This window comes from Petaurus breviceps, unplaced genomic scaffold (genome assembly GCF_028583685.1).
Source record: "Petaurus breviceps papuanus isolate PSGF00001 unplaced genomic scaffold, PetGlider_PUasm1.0 173, whole genome shotgun sequence".
Lineage (NCBI taxonomy): Eukaryota > Metazoa > Chordata > Mammalia > Diprotodontia > Petauridae > Petaurus > Petaurus breviceps.
This window is the reverse complement of record NW_027185759.1, coordinates 33,300,103-33,312,239: the sequence shown is the minus strand read 5'-3', so window position 1 is coordinate 33,312,239 and position 12,137 is coordinate 33,300,103. Positions and strand designations below refer to the sequence as shown.

The 12,137-nt window shown below is 37.8% G+C and overlaps 1 protein-coding gene across 1 annotated transcript in view; it reads left to right on the top strand.

The window, feature by feature from the left end:
• TNFSF10 (TNF superfamily member 10) overlaps positions 1-9,206 on the top strand; it is a 32,958-nt gene extending 23,752 nt beyond the window's left edge. The window contains exon 5 of the mRNA XM_069083594.1: positions 5,155-9,206. Coding sequence (XP_068939695.1) covers positions 5,155-5,606 — 452 coding nt within the window. The 3' untranslated portion in view covers positions 5,607-9,206. The remainder of the gene's footprint in view (positions 1-5,154) is intronic.
• The last annotated feature ends 2,931 nt before the right edge of the window (positions 9,207-12,137 follow it).

Here is a 12,137-nt window from a genome sequence, read left to right as displayed (position 1 = left end):
TATCTCATGGGAAAAACCACTGACCTGGAAAATAGATAAAGGAGAGACAATTTAAAAATTATTGGACTGCCTGAGAGCCATGACCAAAGTAAGAGCCTGGAAAGCATCCTCCAGGAAGTTCTCAAAGAAAACTGCCCTGATGTTTTAGAATGAGAGGGCAAAATAGAGGTTGAAAGAATCCACCGATCACCTCCTGAAAAAGATCCCAAAAAGAAAACTCCTAGGAATATTATAGCCAGGTTCCAGAATTCCCAGATTAAGGAGAGAATATTACAGGCAGCCAGGAAGAAACAATTTGAATATTGTGGAAACACAATCCGGATAACCCAGGATCTGGCAGCTTCTACACTGAGGGATCGAAGGGCTTGGAATGTGATATTCCGGAGGTCAAGGGAGCTGGGATTAAAACCAAGAGTCACCTACCCAGCAAAACTGAGTATCATGTTTCAGGGGAAAATATGGTCATTCAGTGGAATACAGGACTTTCAAGCATTCTTGCTGAAAAAAACCAGAGTTGAATAGAAAATTTGACATTCAGATACAAGAAGCAAGAGAAGCATGAGAAGGTAAACAGGGAAAAGAAATCATAAGGAACTTATCAAAGTTGAACTATTAACATTCCTACATGGAAAAACAATAATTGTAACTTATGAAACTTTTCTCAGTAGTTGAAGGGATTAGAAATATATATATACATATATATGTATGTATGTATGTATGTATGTCTTTATATGAGGATATGCGGGCATACGAATACATATGTGAATGTGTGTATATATGTTTACAGGTATACATAGAGAGAGGGCACGGGACCAATTTAACAGGAAGGGATGATACTTAAAAGGTGAAATTAAGAGGTGAGAGGAATATATAATGAGAGGAGATGGGGAGAGACAGATTGGGGCAAACTATCATACAGAAGAGGCAAGGGAAAATGGTTACAATGGAGGGGAAGAATAGGAAGGCAAAAGGGAATGGGTCAACCTTATTCCTATTGAATCTGGCTTGAGGAGGGAGGGAAATAAACACTAAATAGGGGATCTCACCCTCCAGGAGAATAGGGGGGGAAGGGGATGAGAGGGGGGATGATGGAAGGGAGGGCAGGCTTGGGGAGAGGGAAGTTGAAAGCACCCACTTTTGAAAAGGGACAGGATCAAAGTAGAGAATAGAACAAGTGGGAGGTGGGATAAGAGGGAGGGAAATATAGTCAGTCTTTTACAATATATCTACTGTGTTATTGTTTTGCATTAGCCGCACATGTACAACCTATACTGAACTGCTTGTCTCCCCAGTGGGGGTGGGTGGCAGTGGGGGAAGGGAATGAATCTGGAATTGAAAGTTTTAAAATCAAATATTCAAATATATATATATATATATATATATATATATATGTGTGTGTGTGTGTGTGTGTGTGTGTGTGTGTGTGTGTGTGTGTATACTATTATTAATACCATCTTACATGTAATTAAGAAATAAGATATACAGGCACTGAGGCATAGAGATCCACTGGAAAAGTTGAAATGGGTATGGGAGAAAATATGGGAGAGAGCAGATTGGAGGTGGGGATATCCTGTGGGACTGCTCTTTTGGGGGGATTTGTGGGGGAAAAACGGGGAGAAAATTTGTAACTCAAAATCTGGCGGAAACGAATGATGTAAATCAGAAGTTAATAAAGCATTTAAAAAAAAAAAAAGCTTCATTTATTCCTGTGCTTTCTAGTGTTTTGAATAGGAATGAGTGTTGTATTTTGTCAAAAGCTTTTCTGCTTCTATTGATACAATCATATTTTTTTTTGTGTGTTATATTTCCTATTCTATTCATCTGGGCAATTTATATTTTTGTAAATATTCATCTATTTCATTTCATTTGTCAGTTTGATTGGCATACAATTGGGCAAAATAGTTCCTTTTATTGCTTTAAGTTCCTCTTAACTGGTGGTTCATGTGCCCTTTTCATTTTTCCCACTGGTAATTTTGTTTTCTTCTTTTTTTTAAGGTCATATTAATCAATGGTTTATCTATTTTATTTGTTTTTTCATAAAGCCAAATCCTAATTTTATTTATTAGTTAAGTGGTTTGTTTAACCTTTAATTTTTTTTAATCTGTCCTTTCATTTCATGATCTCCATTATCTATTTCTATTGAGTGTTTAAGTGGGGATTTTAAATTTACTTATTTTCTAGTTTGGTTTTTTTTTTTTTAGTTGCATGCCCAATTTATTAATCTGCTCATTTTCTCTTTTATTGATGTAAGTGTTTAGAGATACAAATTTGCTCCTAAATTCTACTTTGGCTGCATTCCACAAATTTTGGAATGTTGTCTTATTGTTATTATCTTTAATGAAGTTATTGGTTGTTTCTATGATTTATTCTTTGACCCACTCAATCTTTTTTTTTAAATTAAATTTTATGTTTATTTTTAGTTTACATAATTCATTTCCACAAGATTTTGAGTTACACATTTTCTCCTGGTCTTTCCCCTACCCACCACCCCAAAACAGTGATCCCACTGTATACCCTCTGCCCCAATCTGCTCTCCTATATCCTCCTCCATTCCCCCTCCAACTTTCCAGTAGGGCAAGATGGATCTCTATACCCCAGTGCCTGTATATCTTATTTCCCAGTTGCATATAAAAAAAATTATATATATGCATTTTAAACATTTGATTTTAAAACTTTGAATTCCAGATTCTTTCTATTCCTCCCTTGTTACCCACCCTTACTGGGAAGATAGGTAATTCAATATAGGTTGTACAAGTGTAGCTACCAAAAACATTTCCATAGTGGATATATCGTGAAAGACTGACTATATTTCCCTCCATCCTATCCATACACCCCCCAACTTGTTCTACTCTCTACTTTGACCCTGTCCCTTTTCAAAAATGTGTGCTTCTAACTTCCCTCCCCCGCAACCTGCCCTCCCCTCCATCATCCCCCCTCTTATCTCCTTTGCCATTTGAGTGTGAAGACTCTACTCTCCTGTAGGGCAAGATACCCCATTTAGTGTGTATGTCATTCCCTCCCTAAGCCAAATTCAGTAAGAGTAAGGTTAACCCGTTCCCTTTTGCCTTCCTGTTCTTCCCCTCCATTGTAACAGTTTTCCCTTACCTCTTCTATATGAGATAATTTACCCCATTCTGTCTTTGCCCATCTCCTCTCATTATATTTGTCTCTCACCTCTCAATTTCACCTTTTAAATATCATCCCTTCCTATTCAATTGGTCCTGTGCCCTCTGTCTATGTATGCCTGTATACATACATATATATACATATATATATATATATATATATATATACATACACTCACTTGTATTCATATGGCCATATACCCTCCTATATACACACACACACATTTATATTCCCTTCAACTATTCTCATACTGAGAAAAGTTTCATGAGTTACAATTATCATTTTTCCATGTAGGAATGTAAATAGTTGAACTTTGATAAGCTCCTTATGATTTCTTTTCCCTGTTTACCTTCTCATGCTTCTTGTATCTGAATGTCAGATTTTCTATTCAACTCTGGTTTTTTCATCAAGAATGCTTGAAAGTCCTGTATTCCACTAAATGACCATATTTTCCCCTGAAACATGATACTCAGTTTTGCTGGGTAGGTGATTCTTGGTTTTAATCCTAGTTCCTTTGACCTCCAGAATATCGTATTCCAAGCCCTTCAATTCCTCAGTGTAGAAGCTGCCAGATCCTGTGTTATCCTGATTGTGTTTCCACAATATTCAAATTGTTTCTTCTTGGCCACTTATAATACTTTCTTCTTGATCTGGGGACTCCAGAACCTAGCTATAATATTCCTAGGAGTTTTTTTGCGGGGGTCTTTTTCAAGAGGTGATTGGTGGATTCTTTCAACCTCTATTTTGCCCTCTGATTCTTTTTTTAAAATATAATTTATATATTTTTTATTTTACATCTTTCATTTCCACAAGATTTTGAGTTACAAATTTTCTCCCCATTTTCCCCTACCTACCACCCCAAAATAGTGATGCCACTGAATATCCTCACACCTGGACAATTGTGCTAGCTGCTGGTGGATCAAGTCTCTCCCCATTCCAGTCCATCCTCCATTTAATTACCAAAGAGATTTTTCTAGTGCACAGCTCCGTCCATGTCACCCCCCCACCTGCCACTCATTAAACTATAGGATCAACTACAAGAGCTTCTCTTTGGCATTGAAAACTTTTCCTCACTCAGGCCTCCCATGCATCAGCTTTCCAATCTTCTTACACCTTTCTTCCTACTTTGTACTCTTTGATCCAGTGACCCTGGTTGTTCACAAACAAGACAGCCTATCTCTTAGCTCCAGACATTTTCTTGGGTCATCATCCATGACTAGAATGCCTCCTTCATTGTCTTTACTTATTGGCTTCCTTAAAGAACCAACTAATAACAGTTCCTTACCCCACCTTTTACAGGAAGCCTTTCCTAACCTCTGCTCATTATAGAGCCTCTCTCTTCTATTTCTGCTTTATCCTGCATGTAGCTTGTCTGTATATTTTTGTTCGCTTGTTTTTTTTTTCCCTGACTAGCTTATAAACTTGTTAAGGGCAGGGACTGTCTTTTGTTTCTTTCTGCATATCCAGTGCTTGGCACAGTGCCTGGCAAATAGTAGGTGCTTAATAAATGCTTATGGATTAAATGACTGACAAGATGAGCAAAGCTCTCATTTTCACTCACAATTAATTTATCATTTCTCTTATTTTTGGTTCCAACTCTGGAAAAACTGGCCTTTGTATCTGATCATGGGGACTGATTTCTAAGGGTCCAAGATTAGAGTGACAGGAAATTTTATGGCACATGCAAAGTGTTAGTATTTGGACCACCAGGTGGTGTAATGAATGGCACACTGGATTTGGAGGCAGGAAGACCAGAGTTCAAATCCTGTTCCTTTGTGACCCTGGGTAGGTCACTTAACTCTCCTCAGCCTCAGTTTCTTCAACTGTCAGCTGGGTTTAATAATAATGACTCCTGAGGGTCAAATGAGATAACATGTAAAGTGCTTGGCAAATCTTAACATGATGTGTAAATGTCAATTATAATGATCATATTCTCAGTAACAAAATGGTCTTGGATTAATAAATTGTCCGCTTGTGCTCCAGTAGCAGTTTCTGTGAACACTTCTCTCGCTCTTTCAAATTGTCTAGGTTCATTGCTTGGAAGAGCTCCGGGTTCGAAAATCAGCTACTGGGAGTCTTCAAGAAGAGGACATTCGTTCCTACATAATGTGGACGTGTTGGATGGTGAGCTCATCATTTCCCAAACTGGATATTATTATATCTATTCCCAAACCTACTTTCGATTCCAGGAGTTGGAAGGAAGATCTGTCTCAACTCTGAGTGAAGAGAGGAGTAAACACCCCAAACAACTGGTCCAATACATTTACAAAGTGACAAGTTACCCAGAACCCATCCTACTCTTGAAAAGTGTGAAGACTAGCTGCTGGTCTAAAGATTCTGAATATGGACTCTATTCTATTTATCAAGGTGGAGTGTTTGAGCTCAGGGAGAATGAAAGAATCTTTGTGTCTGTCAGCAATGAAAAACTGATTGATATGGACAAAGAAGCTAGTTTCTTTGGTGCTTTTCTAATTGGCTAAATATTCATAATTACATAGTTAAAAATATGCATTACCTGATGTAATGACAATAGACTTTCTGATCAATGATCACATTAATAATGTGATCTGTCAGTCATCTGATAAATACACATTTATTAAGGGCCTTCTAGGTGCTAAGTGCTGCAGATACTACTATGAAAAAGAAATATAGTCCCTGATCTGAAGGAGCTTATAATTTAATGGAAGAAGACAAGGTACAAAAAGAAGGTGAAGGAAGGGGCAAGCTGCATTAGCATCATGATGGGGTCTAAGTCAAAGGAGTGAGGCAAGGTGGAAACTGAGTAGATGGCAGGCCTGGGAGTCCTTTTTAAATGAGGGTCTTGGGACCAGTTCTTTGCTCTGTTCTCCAGCCCTGATTCCAAGTGTTATAGAAATCGCAACATTGGGAAGGCAGAACCAAGATGGCGGAATAGCAGGTCATCTGTTTTGTTTCCAAATCTTTGCTACCACAAAAGTTCTCTTAGAAATAATTCAGTGTATGTGGTTCATTTAGCCTGTTTGCAAATTCATTCCAAGTCTATGGCTTTTGCTAGTGCTTATTTTATTTAACACAGCATTCTGGTTCTTTACCATTGATGACTAATCACTTAGTAACAGTATCTATGCATGAAGGGTGGGCAATAAGAGAAGGAAAGCAACTGAGCAATTGAGCATTGTTATTATGTTGTTCTTATGACCTGAACCATCCATCTAACTCAATCCTTTTCAGGAACATCTCTATATATCTTTTTTTTTAAATGTCCTTTTTTTGTATTCCTTTAAAAGGACTATCTTCTTATCAGTGACCTCTATGAGGTTTAATTCTAGTAATGCAATTTCTGAGTCAAAGCATATGGGCATTTTAGTCACAGTGACTGTATTCTCTCTGTCCCCAAATCATTTCAACAGATCTAGAAAATATTGCAGATCAAATCATTATCAGGAAATCCAATTAAAAAAAAATCACAGTGAGTCACTTTTTCAGTCCAGGTTGGCAGAAAGAGACAGAGATGTCTGTGGACATATTATTATCATATTCTGGCTGGATTCCTAACTAGTTGGAGTCACAGTTCCAGGGCTGACAGAGGAGGGGAACTGAGCCCAGGCCTGGCATTCCAGGATGAGGATTGGTCTAAGTTTAAAATGGTTAGCTAAGAGCAGCTTTTCCTTTGATAGTTTTCTATGTTATGTTTCTAAAACTGAGCTTGTCAATAAAGGCACAATTAAGAGCAGCAAAAAAGGCAGCTAGGTGGTGCAGTGGACAGAGCACTGGCCCTGCACTTAGGAGGGTCTGAATTCCAATTCAGCCTCAGACACTTACTATTTGTGTGACCCTGGACAAATTACTTAACCCCAATTATCTCAAAGAAAGGAGGGGGGGGGGGTATGGGTATGTGGTGCAGTGAATAGAGCACCGGCTCTGGACTCAGGAAGACCTGAGTTCAAATCCTACCTCAGATACTTTACACTTACTAGCCGTGTGACCTTGGGCAAGTCACTTAATCCCAGTTGCCCCTCAAAAAAAAAGGCAAAAAAGGGGGGGGGGCGAGAGGTTGCAGAGATTACCTGTTAAATGTTTGTAAATTTATGTATTTTTTTATTAAAAAAAACAACAGTTGGGGCGGCAAGGTGGTGTGGTGAATAGAGCACCGGCCTTGGAGTCAGGAGGACCTGAGTTCAAATCAGGCCTCAAACACTTTACACGTACCAGCCGTGTGACCTTGGGCAAGTCACTTAACCCCAATTGCCCTCCAAAAAGCAAAAAATAAAACTATAAAGAAAATATAAAAAATAAATTTAAAAAGTTATCTTTTTTATTTTTTTACCACCCAAATTTCTTCTGTAGCTCTCCCTTCTCCCTTCCAGAGAGCCATTTTGTATAATAAAGTGTTTGTTTCTGTTTTCTTTCTTTATTTTTAACATTTGACACTTCTTTCTCTCCCTTCCCCATTGAGAAGGTAAGAAATATCAATTATACATATGAAACAATAAAAAACATATTTTCACATTAACCATAGTAGAAAAAAAATCCAGACAAAACAAAACCGTTGTACAAGAAATTAAAAAAAAAACTACCCAAAACAAACCCAAAGCAATAAAAATAAAGAAAGTAAGAAAAAGTATGCTTCAATCTGGTCTCAGAATCTGCCGGTTTTCTCTCTGGAGATGGGTATCATTTTTCATCATGAGCCTTTTAGAATTGTCTTGGATCGTTGTATTGATCAGAACGAGCTCTTCACAGTTGATCATATTGCACCTACTATGGATAATGTTCTTTTGGATCTGCTTTACTTCACTTTGCATTAGTTCATATAAATCTTCCCAGATTTTTCCAAAACCATCCCCCTCATAATTTCTTATGGCACAAAAGTATTTCATCAAAGTCATATACCACAACTTGTTCAAATCAGTCTGATGGGCATCCCCTCAATTTCTAATTCTTTGTTACCACTAAAAGATCTGCTAGAAACATTTTTGTACATATAAACCTTTTTCCCTTTTCTTTGATCTCTTTAGGATACAGACCTAGTAGTAATACTGCTGGGTCAAAAGATATGCGTGGTTTTATAGCCCTTTGGGCAGAGTTGCAAATTGTTCTCCAGAATGGTTTGACCAGTGCACAACAGTGCATTAGAGTACCTGTTTTTCCACATTCCTGTTAACATTTGTCATTTTTCTTTGTTTCATGTCAATCAATCTGATGTGTTTGAAGTGGTACCTCTGAGTTGTTTTAATTTTCATTTCTCCAACAATGATTTAGGGCATTTTTTTAATGTGACTGTATCATAGCTTTGATTTCTTCTGAAAATCACCTGTTCATATCCTTTGACTTTATTAATTAGGGAGTGGCTTTTGTTTCTGCAAAAATGATTCAGGTCCCTATGTATTTGAGAAACGAAGCCTTTATCAGAGAAACTTGCTATAAGTATTTTTCTTGGTGTCCTTTCCTTCTAATTTTGGCTGCATTGTTGTTTGTGCAAAATCTTCTTAATTTCATGTAATCAAAATTAACCATTTTACTTCTCTAGCCCTTGATTGGTCATAAATTGCCCTCATCCATGGATCTGACAGGTAATTTTTTTTCTCATACTCCACTGATTTACTTATGACATCACCATTTATGCCTAAATTATGTACTTATTTTGACCTTATCTTGGTATATGGTGTGAGATGTTGGTCTTTGCCCAGTTTTTACTGGACCTATTTCCAGTTTTCCCGGCATTGAAAAGAATTGAAATAATTGCAACTATTTGCATTGTCAAATTTAGTTCTTACCCCCAAAGTTTGGATCTTTAGGCCTATCAAACACTTTGGGCAATCGTCATTTGTTACTCTGTATTTTATATTTAATCTTTTACACTTATCTACCACTCAATTTTTTCACTTTATTTCATTATCTGATTGTTTTGATTATCACTACTTTGTAATATAGTTTGAAGTCTAATACTGCTAGACTTCCCTCCTTCCCATGTTTTATCATTGATTCCCTTGAAGTTGTTGACTTTTTGTTCTTCCGGGCAAATTTTGTTATTTTTTTTAACTCTATAAAATAATTCTTTAGTAGGTTGGTATGGCACTAAATAAATTAATTTAGGTAGAGTTGTCATTCTTACTATATTGGCTCAACCTACCCATGCACAATTAGTATTTTCACAGTTGTTTAGATCTGTCTTTGTGTGAAAAGTGTTTTGTGATTATGTTCATGTAGTGCCTGGGTTTGTCTTGACAGGTAGACTACCAAATGTTTTATATTATATGTCTGCAGTTATTTTAAGTGAGATTTCTCTTTATATGTCTTCCTGCTGCATAAGAATTAAAAAAAAAAGTAAGAGGAATTAAAACCAGCAAAACTGATTAATTCATTGCAAACATCTGAAAACATATGCAGTGCTCTATATCTTAGCAAAGGAGTGGGATAGGGGTGTTTTCTCATATCTGTTCTTTAGGGTCAAACTTATTAATAGTTATGCAACATTCACTTTCTAGTCAATGACCTCTTTGGTGTATGTACTTAGTTGAAAAATCTCTGGGTCAAAGAGTATGGATATTTTAATAATTTTATTTGTATAATTACAAATTGTTTTCCATAATAGTGATACAATTCTTTGTTCCACCAACAATGCACTATGAGGGCAGTTAGGTGGTACAGTGGATAAAGTATCAGTATCAGGAAGACCTGAGTTCTTAACAGCTGTGTGATCCTGGGAACAGAATTGCTTAATCTTTTTGTCTCAATTTCCTTATCTGTAAAATGGAGACATAATATCCCATACCTCCCAAGGTTTCTGTGAGGATCAAATGGGATAATAGTTTTCAAGTTATGCCTGGCACATAATAAGCACTACATAAGCGTTAGCTATCATCATCACCATCATCCCACAACCATTCCAGCACTGACGATTCCTCTTTTTTGTTATCTTTGCCAGTTTGTAAGGTGTAAAGTGAAATCTGATTAATTTTTTTTAAAGAAAAAGAATGAAGAAGAAAAGAAAATGAGCAAAACTGATCAATTCTTTGAAAACATGAAAATATATGCAGGGTTTCATATCTTTGGACCTCTCAACACCTACAAAAAAGTGGAGTGGGAGTGTTTTCTCATATTTCTACTTTAGAGCAAAGCTCAAAGACTAAAAAGATCTTTGCCCTAGGCAAAGGTGCATCTAAGTGGTGTGCTGGGTCTAAAGTCAGGAAGACCTAAGTTCAAGTTCAGCTTCAGACATATAGTAGCTGTGTGACCCCGGGCAAGTCATTTAACCTATTGACTCAGTTTCCTCATCTGTAAAATGAACTGGAGAAGGAAACGGCAAATGACTCCAGTATCTTTGTCAAGAAAACCCCAAATGGAGTCATGAAGAATTGAAACAACTGAAACAGCTCAACGACAACAAGAGATCAATCAGTGTCCCATGAGTTTTTGGTGGGATCCCAATGGCAGAGGGAGAAGACTCCAGGAAGGAGGACTTCATAGTTCGGGGGTAGGGAAGTGTCCTGGAACCCATAGTAAGGAAAAGCCTGCTGCTAGAGTAGCCCTGGAGTCTTTTCAAGGACCTAGTCTTATTCACTATACTTAGAACCAGGAAGGCCCTGCCCACCATATTTTGTTGCAGAGCTTGACCCAAATTCATGTCTCCCAGCCTAGATACTGAGAGAGATGAGATGAGAAAGTAAGGAAACTCTGAATACCATGAGGAAATACCTTGGTTTGAGAGATGTCCATGGAGGAAACTTCAAGAGAATAGTAACCTTATAAAAAATTCAGTTAAAACCTTGGGAAAAAACCATCTGGGACTAGGAGTAACTGGAAGCCTGCTGGGCCATAAGAGCAATAAGATGGAGGCCTGGAAATTTTCTCTGATCCCCACCAACTTTCACACTTTTCCAAAACAGAAATTATATATCAATGATACAGCAACGTCACCTATCTCCATAATCTAGGACACCCAGAAACTAAAAGGAGGTTAAAAAAAGATCCCCAAACCTCAGATACATGAACTAGTACTAACACTGAGCTCACTCAGCACTTTTCCCTACCTTGCATGCTACTGGCAGTGAAACTGCAGTAGCAGACCCAAGGATGTCACATAGGCTTACCATAAAGTACTTCCCCCCCCCATACTTTGGTCCATCCTACCTCTTTCCAGTGCCATGGAGACTGGCTCCAGGCTATGAACATTTATCCTGGCTGTGATAGCCAGATGGCCATAGCCCATCAGGAGCAAAAACCTTCCAGGGACCATCAACCCTGTAGCACCAGCTCTACAAAGTGCTGAACTAATGGTGCGGAGGCAAACAACTCTGTAGGATTAGCAGAGAATGTAGTCCTGGCACACAACCATGTAGCAACAGTAAACTGCTGGTGCTGGGCTAAAGAATTAAGGAATAAAGCTAGTGGCACTGCACAATGGGACAGAACACTGTGTGTGTGTGTGTGTGTGTGTGTGTGTTGTGCAATACTCCACCAATCCTGAGGGAAAGAGCACAGAATCCAATTGGGCAGTTCTGACCACCCAAAAGTGAATTGAGGCAGACACCTAGCCCTGGTGAGCCACAAATTTCTCAGCACAAGAGGAGACTGAGACATTTTGAGATTCAATCCTCAAGGAAATCACAGAGGGGAGGGAGATAGAAAATGAGTGATAGGGAAAATCAGAGGAGAAAAAGACTGAAGCTACTAAAAATTTCAGTGAAAAGAAAACTTAAAGACCTTGAACATAAACAGATAAATCTATTGAAAAGAAAAATAACAGTTGGAAACATGGCCTCCAGCTTTAGTAAACGAGTACAGGCATCTGTGAACAAATGCTAGGGGAAAAAAGGAAAATGATCCAATGTTTTTCACAGAGAAGAATTGGAGTAGAACATGCAACCACAACACAGTTTCTGAGTGACTTACAAGAGAAATGAAAATTATGAGTGGAATTTATGGCCTGCACAGCAAAAGTAATTGGCAGAATAAAAGAAACTTAATTTTGTGATATCAAGTCTCACCAAAGAAACAAAAGAGATGTCAACTAATTTAGAAAGCAGATA